This window comes from Culex pipiens, chromosome 2 (assembly GCF_016801865.2).
Source record: "Culex pipiens pallens isolate TS chromosome 2, TS_CPP_V2, whole genome shotgun sequence".
Classification (NCBI taxonomy): domain Eukaryota; kingdom Metazoa; phylum Arthropoda; class Insecta; order Diptera; family Culicidae; genus Culex; species Culex pipiens.
Window position 1 is genome coordinate 120,033,486 of NC_068938.1, and position 13,455 is coordinate 120,046,940.

Genomic DNA, 13,455 nt, shown 5'->3' on the forward strand with positions numbered 1-13,455 from the left:
TACACCGCAATAGGGTGTATCACTCCACACAGAGCGATTTCCACACTCGCCGCACTTTTTCTCTCGGCAATTTTCTGTCAAACTAAATAGCATCAGCGTTTGCGTGTTGCTTTCGCAGGTTTCAGATGATGATGTTGGCCATTTCTGCAGGTAAAAATAGTACTTATTTTATTTTGTTTTTTATTGCAATAAATTTGACGGTAACATTTCAAAAGGCATCATGTACATTTTGACACTTTCTGGATTATTGCATATTCTGAAAGTACTCCTAATAAGCTTCCTCTCCACCAAAAATGAGCAAAAGTTACTTCAGTAAAGTCTGTTTAATCATGATTTTAAATAAAGTAACATGAACAAAATCTCTACCATCAGCAGTCCCTGTTTATATAGCCCTGTCAACCTGTCAAACAAAAGACTACATGAACCTCGTGACGAAAAAAAAGCATTATGAAAAAAGCGCCATGTACATTCGGCGAAGAAAAACGAATCATAACAAAGCGTCCCCCGCAATGACAGCAGGGTGATATAGACGTTGGGGATTTCAAAAGAAGTTATGTTTGTTTTTCTCAAATAAAATTACGGAAATAATGTTTTATTGAATTTGGATGATCAAGTATCAATAAAAGCAAGGTTTTTCATCGTTTGTTATCATTAGAACATCTTATTTTGCTTTTATATTAAAATGGGAATTGAAAATGGATGCTCAACATTCAAATGCGTTTTGCTCAAAAAGGATGGTGTGTACATGATGCTTTTGAAATGTTGGCATCGAATTGGTTCATCCACCGACATAAATTTTCGTCAATCAAAACAAGATGGAGGAATCACAACAAACTTGGCTTCACACTGATCGAGTAATACTAAATTAGTTGCGCACGGCATGTTGTTGCTTCCACGTAGTAGAAAACTGTTGGGTTGCAGCGTTGCAAACATCATCTCTGCTTTTGGGACGTAAGATTCAAGTACCTAGAATGTAATGCCGAGTGCATGCGATGGAAATGTTACATTTTCGATTTTTTTTGGATAGAAACAGCAGATAGAGCTTTAATAAGACAAAGTCCTTTGTCAAAAGCCTGTAAACAAACAGTCTGTTCCAAGTCTGTCCTGCTTCCGTTTACACTTCGGCTGTGACCCATTTACATTGTTTTGCTTGATTTAATTCAAATGTGAGTAATTTCCGTAATTTCACATGAGCGTGTTTTCGACCAAGCTGTCAGTTTGTTTCGGTAAAATTCGGTTGCATTTATCATACCTATTTTATTTTTACAAAACAAAATCGTGTTTGTCTCGTTTTCAGAGCGGGTTGTCAATTTTTAACAATTTTTGCCAAAAAAACCAAGCTTAAACAATTTTGATATTAATCTGTAACAAAAAACAGCAGCAATGGAAAAGCAGTAAGTATTTTGTACGGGGTTTCGACATGGTTTGTTTCTAACGAGCGTCTATTTCCAGATACGGACTAATCGATCCGAAAGCCAACAAAGCCGCCGCCGGAAAGACCGGCCTCACGAAGCACGCGGCCTTCGACAGCAGCGACTCGGATTCCGACGGGAAGGACGCGAAAAAATCCGTCAATCTGGAGCTGGGCGACGCTCAAAAGCGGCAAGCCCGGGCCGCCCAACAGAAGGCCCTGGCCGAAGATCCGACCGTTTACCAGTACGACGAGCTGTACGACGAAATGGACAGCAAGCGGAAAGAGGCCAAAGTGGACAAGTCCAAGGAGGAGCGAAAGCCCAAGTACATCGGCAAGCTGCTGGAGACGGCCGACAAGCGCAAGAAGGAACAGGAACGTCGCATCGAGCGCCAGGTCCAGAAGGAGCGCGAAGCCGAAGGGGAAAAGTTCCAGGACAAGGAATCGTTCGTGACGTCGGCGTACCGGGCCAAGCTGGAGGAAATGAAGAAGGCGGAGGAGGAGGAGAAGCGCGAGGAGTACCTGGAGTCGATCGGGGACGTTACGAAGCAGAAGGATTTGGGCGGGTTTTATCGGCACATTTATTCGCAAAAGATGGGCGAGGGTGGCAAGAAGAAGGAGGAGGAGGAGAAGGAAAAGGTCAAGGAGGAGAAGCAGGAATCGGAGGATGAATTTAAGAAGGTTGGTTCCGATGATGAGGAGCGCGCAAGACGGGAAGCTCTTAAGAGCAAAGATGCGGCAGGTTCGTCGAAATCGAGACGCTACCGGAAGCGTCATTCCGAAGAAGGCGAAGAGGATGAGAAGAACGATTCGTCCAAGAAGGTGCACCTGCAGTCGAATCTGGATGCCGATTCGGACTTTAGCATCGATTCCAAGAGCGATGGCAGCAGCAGCGAAGAGTCGGATGGCGATGAGGGCGGCAAGCGAAAAAAGAAGCGCGGTTCGTCAGCGGAGAAATCTGAGCCGAAGCAGGACAAGCCCGAAGAAGATCGACAGTCGGCGAATGGTGGCGTCGAGAATGGGGCCAAAGTGAAGGAGGAAAAGGACGTTGAGGGTGATTCGGGGGAGGTGGTCAAGAGCGAAAAGAAGGAGAAGAAGGAAGACAAGAAAAAGGAGCCCAAGATTGACATCTGGAAGAAGCGCACGGTCGGGGAAGTGTTTGAAGCGGCCCAGCAGAGATATTACGAGCGAAAGGCCGCGAGGGAGTCGGGTTAAGGACGATGGGGTTGAAATTGTAACAAACTTTAATTTTAAATATTGTAAACGCTAAATGCATTTGTAATAAAGATTTGTAATTGTGGTCAGTAAAATGGTAAATTAAAAGAAATTCGTAATTAGCATCGAAATTTATTACCCGCCGCCGTACAAATCGTAAATCGACAGCTTTTCCCAACAACTAGAGCACGGAACTGTTTACAGCGTGTTGCGGAAGTCCAGCTTGGTCTTGGTCAGGATTCCGTCGTCGCCGCACTCGTCGTTGTAGCCCTTGCGGTACTTCATGCCAGGTGCCTCCGACCAGATGTCGTACCAGGCCTTAAAGTCCTCCGGGCTGACGATCAACTCCGGCACGTCGTACCGCGGCACGTTGAAGTAGTTCATCAGGTCGGGCTTGTTCATGTAACGAGCGCGGGCCTCGGTCCAATCTTCCTCGTTTTCCATGCGCCAATCCCGCATGTGCGTGTCGTCCTTGTCGAACCGGTCAAAGTTGATCCGCTCGATATCCTCGACGACGACCTCCGTCTCTCCGTAGTCGGACCAATCGTAAACGAGCAGTTCGGCGTGCGTGCTGATGTCCTTCAGATATTGCTGCTTGTAGATGTGCTCGATGTCCTGCAGATATTGGTCGGTCAAGGCCGGCGAGTTGACCTCGGCCGGGCTGGCGCGCTTCTTGATGCGATCCTTCACGATGTTGACCGGAACATCCAGATAAATCACCAAATGCGGCTTCATCAACTCGGCAAAGGTGTTCTTGACCAGTTCGTAGTACACGGAACGGGCGCCCTTCGAAAGGAATCCGTTCTTGTACATGGCTTCAACGAAGACCATGTCCGAGTACACGCTGCGGTCCAGAACGACACCCTCGCCGGTCGAGAACAAATGGGCCAACGCGTCAATGTACTGCGAGTAACGCTGGATCAACATCCGCAGCTGGAAGGTGGCCACATTGCGGTGCTTCGGATCCTGCAGGAACTTGGCCACGTCAAAACTCTGCATGTTCAACGGCATCTGCGGGTCAAGCTTGCGCAGGTCGTATCCATACGAGTTGATGTAGTAACTGTCCATCGTTGCCTCCGGGAAGTACTTCATGTCCAACTCCCCAGCCAGTTCCTTGGCAAAAGCGGACTTCCCCGCAGCAATCGGCCCATCAACGACAACGACCTGCAATCAACCCGAAACAATCAACACAAAACCCCTCATACACTTCACCATCCCACCCACCTTGGTATTCTCGTCGAACCGGCTGGTGGTGGACTTGAACAGGACGTCCTTGCACGCCTGCAACGCCGAATATTCCTTCTCCAGGTACGGGAACGGTGCCGGTTTGCTCAGCTTCGAACCGCGCATCGTTTTGCCGGAAATGTGGCACGAACTGATCGCCAGCGGACTGCACACCCGCGACTCAAGGATCGGCTTCACCGGCGTCGACCGGTTCAGGAAGCGGACGCCAACTCGGAACACACCGGACATCGTAAAGCTAAAATAAAAGAGCGCTTTGTTATGAGTTGGAATTACGTAAGCAAACTAGACGGCAAATTCACGGCCACTAATCGGTTAACGCGCGCCTGGTGACCACTTCCGTAAAAGGCGTTCGCATCCTGAATTGCGTCCGGGGGTCCTCACCTGCACCTCCGACGATTTTATCCGTACAAACTGGCAGTAAAACTACAGCACAGGGAACATCCGAATGGCGAAGGATCGTGAAAATTTGCTGCCAATTTGACAGCGCAGTGTTTTCGTTTCGTTTCTGTGCGGGGCCAAAAATAGGGCAGAATTTGAAAGTGTCAAAAATGTTGACAGGAGGTGTTTGCTGGATTGTTAGAAAGGAATTATTTCCGAATGGGATTTCCTTATTGCGAATTTGTTTGAACGGGGGGTGATTCAGTGTTGTGCTGTCACTTTTATAATAAACGAGAATATGCAGTCAATTAAATTTCAAAAGTGTTTTATGAGAATTTAACGGTTCTTTTGCAGGAGTCTAGACTTTTTTAGCTACTGAGATTTTTAGAGCACGTAAAAGTTTCGAATTTAGAAACCAATGTACTAATTTTGTTGTTCTAATCAGTCAAAATATCAAAATATTTATAGAACTTTCATAGAAATTAGAAATCCGACCGGGAGGGGAGGATCGACTACGTGGCCTATGAAAAAAATTCTATTATTAAAAAAATGTACTTATTAATTTTTATTATTTGCAAACTTTTCTTGTTACAGTTTAAACACAGAGTAACTCTGTGGTTTAAACGCATTCGATTATTTTCGCATGTTAAAAAAGAAACAAAAATTGCTCAAATACATTTTTTCTACGTTTCTGTAGGTTAAATTAATAGGGGTCCGCTTTTGGAAAGGATTTTATGTTGTCCTACATTGGACCTCTAAGTTTTTTAACAAACCCTAGTTTTATTTAAGTGTTTCAACTTACTGAAGTAAAATAATCAGACAGTTCTACTTGTCATTTTACACTCAACCCCCGGTGGTTGGTAACTTTTTCGTTTGACACCTTTTTAGTTTGTACCCCGTTGGTGTCAAACGAACGGGGTCACTTTTTAGTTTAACACCCCTTTTACACGGATTTCACACACACTACCAAACGTTTATTTTGATTGTGTGCGTGAGTGCCGTGTAAAAAGTGACAGTTCGTCACTTTTTAGTTTGACTTTGTACCCCGTGTACAAACTAAAAAAGTGTCAAACGAAAAAGTGACCAACCACCGAGGGTTGAGTGTATATATTTTTTAAACAATAAACCTTTAACGCAATGGTCACCAATTGCGGCCCACAAAGGTCTTATGTGCGGCCCGCGGGCTGGTTTTGAAATTAGTATAGAATCCGGCCCACTTAGGAGTTCTTATGTTATGTTTTCTAAAAAAAATATTTAAGCATATTAAAACCAATCAAATAATGGAAAATCTCAATTTAATTTTAATGCCTACAAGAATTATAAGGACTTGGGATAAGACTTGGGGAGTATTAAGTAAGCGTTATCTCAATTTCCAAAAGAATTCCAAACGATAGAAGTTTTTGTAGTGCAATGAATGAGAAATAATGAAAAACTTCATTTCTTTTGTTAGCATGGTGCTAAAAAGTTTGTTGAAATCAATAAAAAATAGAAACATGCCAACATCAAATTGGATTCTATGGATGAATCCGGATCTTTTTGCAAGTTTTTATAATTACATGCTAAAAATAATTCTAAACGCAGCGGAGTGCATTTTAAAAATGATTTCAGCACTTAAATTTCCATTCAAAATTTGAAGTTTTTGGAAAATTATTTTTTTCCTCCCTCCCCCTGATTTTTAGGGCCGACGTTCATGGAGCCCTCCCCCCCCCCCCAAACTGTAAATAAAATTTGTATCAACCTAACTCGAAACAATATTATCTATCAAGCCACAGATTTAAAATAAATATAATCAAAATAATCAACATCAAAGAATAGTATAATTTTTTTTTTTTTAATAAATGCAAGTTCTCAAAAAAGAAGAACACAATTAATAATTCAAAATAATCAAAAGATTATTTCAGGCAAGCATGGTTTTTAAATACTGTAGGAGTCGTCTCCCTGGGTCCTGTCTCGGTGGAGTCGCTGAGAGGCAGTTGGACTAACCATAGTCTATGGGACTAACAATCCAAAGGCCGGTCAGTTAGAATCCCGGGGTGGATGGAAGCCAAGGTGTAAAAAGAGATTTGCAATTGCCTCAACAATCAAGCTTTTGGACACCTAGTTTCGAGTAGGAATCTCGCAATCGAGAACGCCTAGGCAATGCTGTAGAGCGAATAATTTGATTTGATTTTTTTTATGTTACCCTTATATTTTATTGTTTTTGATGTTATCTAATCTTTGATGAAAAATTAAGAACAGCTAAAATTTGTTATTTGTTTAGTTGAAAGTAAAATTTCTTTTTTTTATCTTATATATAACGTAAAAGATCATTTCTTATATTTTTACAAATGCAACCATAATTCAAAAAAATGCTAATGTTATAGTAGTTTTTTTTCATTGTTCAAAGATCCCAATACAAATAAATCGGAGATATTCATCTGTTGAAAAAGATGTTTTTTTCAAGCCGGATCTAATGATTAAAAAAAAATCGGTTTTAACATCAAACCACATTTTTTTTTTGAATTAAACCTGTCAAATATTATTTTACAAAAAATAAGTTTCTGTGATGTGGATTTATTTTTTCAAAATTCATTAAAATTATTAAAAAATCATTGAAAAAAGTAGCAATATGTTTAAAGCTTGAAAGAAAGTTCAATACAAATTAATTTGTAAAACTATAACAAAATGTTGAAAATGTTGAAATGTAAATTGAAAAGAATTAAAGTATTTAAAGTACATATCAAATTGAATCAAAATTTATTTTTTGCGAAGTAAATTTTATTAAATAGATTGATGAAAAAATTGTAAAGTTGGAAAACATTTAATTACATTTGAAAACCAAATGAAAAAGTTGTTTATCATAATACAACTTTAATATGTACTGTTTAAATTAAAAAAAAATCAGTAGCTTTTATTTTTGTTTGCGGCTCGTGATGTGCCGACCATTTGCCAAATAGGCCCTACAAGTTCAGTAGGCTGAGGGCCACTGCTTTAAACGGTCCACTATATAGGAAAGGTGTCTGCTAATCATAAGTGACTAATCGGTAATAAACCCTATTGCATTGTGCACACGTGGAGGTTTAGTTTCTCGATTCCAATTTGTTTCAATATGGTAATTTGAATATGATATGATATAAAAGGAACGGTGGACAAAATAAAAAAAAGACCATCATCGTTGGTACAAAACTTCACACTTCCTCCCATGAATGACCGATGTGTTCCTGATCAACTTGTCCCCTGTTAGAAACCGCTCGAAAACACGCACACACACACACACGCGCTTGATGGTCACAGAAATTTGCATTTGAAGAAATTGAATTTATGTTTATTGCTAAAACTTCCTGACGGTGAGCGAGCAGTAAGAGCGATGGTACTCCAGAGTGAAATCCAACAATGCAATCGAAGCAGGGGAAAACTTATTTTTTGCAATTCCGTCGTGAAACTACTTACTTTTCCTGTCATTCTTGAACGACGAAATAGCCTACTTTTCTGTACCAAAAATAACAGAATCGAATAGCAACACTTTTCAAAATAAATGCTGAAAAGTTCTACTTTTCAGCACTGAAATGGGTGCTGAAAAGTTGAACTTTTCAGCACTTGTTTCGAAAAGTAACACTTCTCAACATTTTTTTGATTTAAACGATTTATTGACAAAATACATGAAAATTCGACTTAAAATTTCCCTCAATGGGTGTTTTTCGAAATTGCAAAAAACGTTGTATGGAACTCGTTGCAAAACTTGATTTTTTCAGCACTCGTCGTATTTATCCAACTCGGTGAACCTCGTTGGATAAATGTACGACTCGTGCTGAAAAAATCCTCTTTTTGCAACTTGTTGCATAAACTACTATTTCAGCAGCGATCAGACACCCAACAAGAGTGTGTTGAACAAGAAAAAGAAAGAAGAAAACTCTCCAGTTTCGAGAAAATATCGAAACGCTCGACCGGCTCAGAGGAAAATGCAGGGAAAATTGACAAAACATCATTTACATATAGATTCGCATCGAACATGTTGAAGAAAAAAAAAGAATTCTTCGTTTCCTCATTCAGATTCAATTCCGGTGAGGATTGAAAGCTTTTCGTATTGGTTAAGGAAGTGTGGGAACGAAGAAGACTCTTCTTTTACGTCTTGGATGAGTTTTTTTTCTATCTTATCTGAAAACTGTTGGGCAGCACGAACGGACACATGAACATTCGCTTGTTTCGCATTAGGTCCAGTAAAATGAAATATAATCAACATATTTTCAAGTTTAGTCTTCTTTTGAGTGTTGATGCTACAGTGTAATAATCTGAAATCTATAATTAACCACATTGAAATTTCTACCTATTTTTCATCAGATTATATTATTCAGCAAATAATTTTGCGTGTTTTCACATGTTAGCATAGCATAGCACCACGCTGTAGGGGGTGCCACAATGGTCAATTCAATATTCTTAGACAATTTGATTGCTGCCCGGTACAACCAAAAATATCTAAGAACGTAAATTTCCACACTGTGCTCCAAGGCTACGCCCATACAGTCCCGTGGGGATTTGGGAGGGAATGTTTGTGTTGTTCACTAGTTGCAAAAGTGCAGGGAACCCATGCGACTTTTAAAAGTGAACGGAATATTTTTTGGGAGGTTTGGAATGGGGGTTAGGGGAATTTCATCGGGCCGATGAAAATGGTTGAATTCGTAAGAGAATTCGAGAATTAGAGTGTAACAATAATCTACAAAGTTATAGAGTAGACAATTACAAAAATTTTGTTCTAAATGGAAAAATGACCCTTCTGGGTCAATGTAGATTCGAAAAGTACATTAAATTTCCCATAAAATGACATGTTCCAAAAAATTTTACAGTCAAGTAACGGAAAATGGGAAAATTTTTAAAACTTTTTTAGTGTTTTTTTTTTGATGAAAAATACGTTTTTTCGGAATTCTGAGTACGCCATCAAATCGGGCGTCTAATTTTACATAAAAGTCCCTTTGACACCAAATTTCTATCTCATCACCGTTTCAGGCTGCAAATTATTGAAAAACACCTCTTTTTTCGCATGTTCAAAAATGGAAGGGGTCGTACCGCCCCTCCGTCACGAGATATCAAAAAACGGACCTCGGATTCGTGATCAGGAACAAAAGATACCCCTTAGGATAAAGTTTCACGCAAATCGAAGAGGAGTCGGGGCAACTGCTGTGTGAGTTGGCGGAGAATTACCCATAATAAATATAATAAGTATACTAAATATAATCAAGATGATTCCAGGAAGCTGTAAAAGCATAATATTTTGTAATGATAATTTATATAATCATGATGGTTCCAGGAAGCTGTAAAAAATAGTAGTTTTTTTAAATACAAATGCTCTAAATGGTTCCCTTGCTTTTTTAGTAAGTGTCGTTAATTTATGCAATTTGATCGTTTACGGTATGAGGAAATGATAAGATAAAGAAAAGGAATAAGATAAGGAATAATTTGAACATTTAAATAAATCATATGGTGAATTAATAAATATACATATCGACAGTAAATTTGAAAATAATTCCTGGAATCTGTAAAAAATACCAATTATTTAAAAACAAATGCTCCAGATGCTGTTTTGTAAAAGTATCGTTAGTTTATGCAATTTCAATATATATATTATATGGGGAAATGGTATGATAAAGGATTAGGAACAGGACAAGGAATAATATAACAATATAAATAAATCATAAAGTGCATAGATAAATACATATAAGCAGTTAATTTCAAGATGATTCCAGGAAGCTGTGAAAAATATAAATAATTCAAAAGGTAATGCTCCAGATGGACATGCATGATTGGAACACGAATAGGGCACAAAAGAACACAAATAAAATTCAACTTTTCTCTTTTCTGTGTGTGTGTGTGTGTGTGTGTGTGTGTGTGTGTGTGTGTGGTCCAATCCAATATGCTGATACAACATATCTCAGTCCCGGATATTAGGTGGTGACAGCCCTCGCGCTGCTTCCAATGACCCATTTCAGAATGGCAGAGATCCTAGCGGCCCAATTCCAAGGTCATTGGGCATTGTCTGGCCCCGCCTAAACATAGAACAAGAACCAGACGGGTCCTCGAACTATCTTTAAACTTCCAATCCCATCTGGCAAAACAGGGATCAGCGCGTATTTAATGGTTAATAAATGGCATTTGTGTATCACTTCATTCAACCCCCGCAACCCAATCAACTCGACAGCTTCTCTTCTTTTTTCACTTCTTTTTTTTCACCGTAGGACGGGCAGGCTTGATCCTGTCATCCTCCGACGAAGCTCGCACACAAACTAACCCCCGATGGCCGACCAACTCGTCAGCTTTTCTTCTTTTTTCACTTCTTTTTTTTCACCGGAGGACGCGCAGGCTTGATCCCAGGGTTACCAGGTCAAAAATAGAAAAATCTGGCAAAGTATCGATGAAAAATCTGGAAAAATCGAGCAAAAAAAAAAACATTCAATATTACGGCCATTTGAAATGTTAGTCTTGATTTTTTATTTCTGAAAATATTTTTTTCGAAAAGATTGGAAAATTTCACGAATGTTTCATGTTTTAACATTGTAAATCGGACCTATAGTTGCTGAAATATCGACATTAGAAAATGGTGAGTTGTTTGGGTGAGACTTAGAAAACATCAATTTTCCTGTTTTTTAACCTTTGCATGGCAATATCTCAGCAACTATGTAACCAGTGTGTCTGTAGTGTTCGATATCGGTGTGACTCGTCGCGTATTTGTGTAAATGTAGTGCCAAGAGATGTTCGTGGTTGTCGACGGAAAGCTACCTGGACGTCTCCCAGAACGACCAGTCCCACGCAGTGCGTTGTTGCCGCTAGCCACCACCAGATGTCGTCGTGGAAAACATCGCACGAGAGATCAGCAGGGGGTGGCGAAAGAGGGCGAAAAGAGAGGAAAGTTGGCGGGTATCGGATCAGGGGGGTTCAGGACGAAGTGGCCAGGATTGCGCGATCATTAAGTCCGGTGTTGTACGACGAAGGAGGCTGTCGTCAATCGCAGCCGAAATCGAAGGCCAGTGTCCCGGAGTTGGACCAGCAGCCGCAGTGAACCTGACCGTGTCAGGAAGTGCCCGGAACCGTGCTACGTTCCGCGGACAGCGAAGAGCAGGAGCTGCTCGAGATTTGGACATCCCAGGTAGGATGATATTCCCCACAACAAACCCCCTAGTGAACCTTGATCCCGACCGCCATCGCTCTAACGCCATCTTTAAATCCCTCTTGCCCCAGGACCTCTCGGGTTTACCCCAAGTTTCCCCCGTGAAACCCCGTTAGTTTTTGCCCTGGCCTTGCCATATCCGGCCCGGCAGACCAACCCCGAAACCACCAACCGTCAACCCGTTGGTCGGTGCGTCGCCAAGCCGCTACGTAACCTCCGTGTCCCAAACCCGGACAATCCCGACGGAGGCGCTGCCTCGTCGAAGCCGGCAGCACCGTTACACGCGCAGGAAGGACACGGACGGCTGGCGATAGGTCCGAGAAGCAGCAGCAGAAGTCGGAGGGTCCATCCGACGACCAAGAAGCCACCCCCATTGGCGTACTGCAGGAGGAGCTCAACGGTCATCCGGACGGAACAACGACGACCGCAGTGCAGATCGGGGCCCCGCAGCAGATCATCGGTGCACAAGGAAGTAGGAAGAAGGATCGTGTGAGGTAGGATCTAGGAAGTAAGGAAGTGGGAAGGGAGACGTGCTAGTGAGGAGTTAGGAAGTGTGCCCAATAAACCGTCGACGGAACCCCGAGAAATAAACGTAGTTTCCTTAGACGACTGCGAGTGTTTTCTTGGCCTAGCGTAACTTCGAGCGTCATGCCGATCCTGGGTTTTGAAGGAGAGTCCCATCGGTATCTGGCTCTACCCATACTGGAAGCACAGCTCAGCAACCTCTAGTTGTTATACTTGGCGCCCAACCAAAATAGCTTAGGTTTCGTAGGCTCGGGAAAACGCTACATTGATAGGAGGTCGACAGATTCTCTGGGAAAACTTCCGCAACTCAACTAGCACAATTTTCAAAAATCTTACGCTACTGTAAGCTACAAAATTTAACTAAAACTGTTTCGTATTTGAGGGGTCTTGTTGATGTTCAAAAGAGAAAGTTAACAGTCAATTGAGAAAAGACACAACTTAAAAAGAAGTCGGAAATTACAAATTCTAGTCATTAATTTTAAAATTTTCCTTAAATCCGGATCATCTTGATCTGTGGAGTGCGATTTTTCCAGACTGTAAATAAAACACCGGACAAACAGAACTATTTATTTGGAATTTAACCTAATACAAAATGAAACTAACTGTGATAAACTGTGATTAACAAAACTAGCAGCATGAACAAATTGTAGGATTTTCCAATTATTTTTTGTCTCTTTTGAGATTACTTCAGCTAGAATATTTTAATTACGCTTTCGCCAAGTGCAACCAAAACTAGGAATTTTCAAATTAACAGGCGATTGCCTTAAACTAGAATAATAAATTAACACGAAAGCGAATCATATTAGTTCTTTTCTTTTTTCTATTTGATTATTTGAAGCAGGTGCAGAAGTTGATTTTCGATGAACTCAATTCACGATGATCGATGAGTTGACTGCAACCCGACATCGGTGACAAAACATCTGTGATCATGTTGATCTGTGATAAACATCTGTGATATTTGCTGAAATGAGAAGAAAACATAATCATTTAGTACAATTGAAAGCTTTAAATAACTTTTTTTTTGTTGCACGAAAGCGAGAGTGATTTTTTACAATTTTTAGTGTGTTTGAATGAAAGAATAGAATGAATGATGCGACAATTGATAATAGTACCCTACAATGAAATATTTCAAAGAATTTTCCACCCACCACCCCTGGAAAGCATAATATTGTTTATGTATTTGTGTACAATTTATGTACTAGGAACGAAATGTGTACTAAAAAGTGTGAAACTGTTGATAAGCATGAAAATAAAACGTACTAGAATGAAGAATTGTAAACAAAACGAAAGCTTTAGAGCAACTGTGAGAATTTTGAAACTTTGCACAGTAAATAAGGAATAGAAATTTAGAGCAAAAAAAGCACTTAAGTGTTGTGAGAGATTTGTCGTTGATGATGAATGAATGTTGTAAGAGTTTCCATAACACAAATTATGTTTGGGTTATGAGAGACAGGAAGAAGTTTTTACCGTAGAACAATTTTTACTTGAAAGTCTGATTCTTTAATAAGAGTTCCTAGATGTTTCCACCAAATTTTGTTCAAAAGTA

The 13,455-nt window shown here is 40.5% G+C and overlaps 3 protein-coding genes across 3 annotated transcripts; 2 read left to right on the forward strand and 1 right to left on the reverse strand.

Moving 5' to 3' along the window:
- Window positions 1-1,238: 1,238 nt before the first annotated feature.
- Window positions 1,239-2,711, forward strand: LOC120424121 (nuclear speckle splicing regulatory protein 1-like). The gene is made up of 2 exons (XM_039588162.2): window positions 1,239-1,394; window positions 1,453-2,711. Exons 1-2 carry the CDS (start codon window positions 1,384-1,386, stop codon window positions 2,624-2,626), a joined length of 1,185 nt encoding a protein of 394 aa, XP_039444096.1. The 5' UTR covers window positions 1,239-1,383; the 3' UTR covers window positions 2,627-2,711.
- Window positions 2,712-2,742: 31 nt separating this feature from the next.
- LOC120424120 (NADH dehydrogenase [ubiquinone] 1 alpha subcomplex subunit 10, mitochondrial-like) lies at window positions 2,743-4,412 on the reverse strand. The gene is made up of 3 exons (XM_039588161.2): window positions 4,253-4,412; window positions 3,851-4,106; window positions 2,743-3,790 (listed from the first exon to the last, which is right to left on the reverse strand). Exons 2-3 carry the CDS (start codon window positions 4,097-4,099, stop codon window positions 2,825-2,827), a joined length of 1,215 nt encoding a protein of 404 aa, XP_039444095.1. The 5' UTR covers window positions 4,100-4,106; window positions 4,253-4,412; the 3' UTR covers window positions 2,743-2,824.
- Window positions 4,413-8,892: 4,480 nt separating this feature from the next.
- LOC120424127 (uncharacterized) lies at window positions 8,893-12,870 on the forward strand. The gene is made up of 3 exons (XM_039588166.2): window positions 8,893-8,904; window positions 11,048-11,363; window positions 11,456-12,870. Exons 1-3 carry the CDS (start codon window positions 8,893-8,895, stop codon window positions 11,875-11,877), a joined length of 750 nt encoding a protein of 249 aa, XP_039444100.1. The 3' UTR covers window positions 11,878-12,870.
- Window positions 12,871-13,455: the final 585 nt, after the last annotated feature.

Excerpts from the sequence above, each read along its gene's own strand:
- LOC120424120 (XM_039588161.2), bottom strand. The coding sequence starts at position 4,099 with ATGTCCGGTGTGTTCCGAGTTGGCGTCCGCTTCCTGAACCGGTCGACG. Across the intron at positions 3,791-3,850 it reads GGTTCGACGAGAATACCAAG|GTCGTTGTCGTTGATGGGCC; the intron begins GTGGGTGGGATG and ends GGTTGATTGCAG.
- LOC120424127 (XM_039588166.2), top strand. Across the intron at positions 11,364-11,455 it reads TCGAGATTTGGACATCCCAG|GACCTCTCGGGTTTACCCCA; the intron begins GTAGGATGATAT and ends CTCTTGCCCCAG.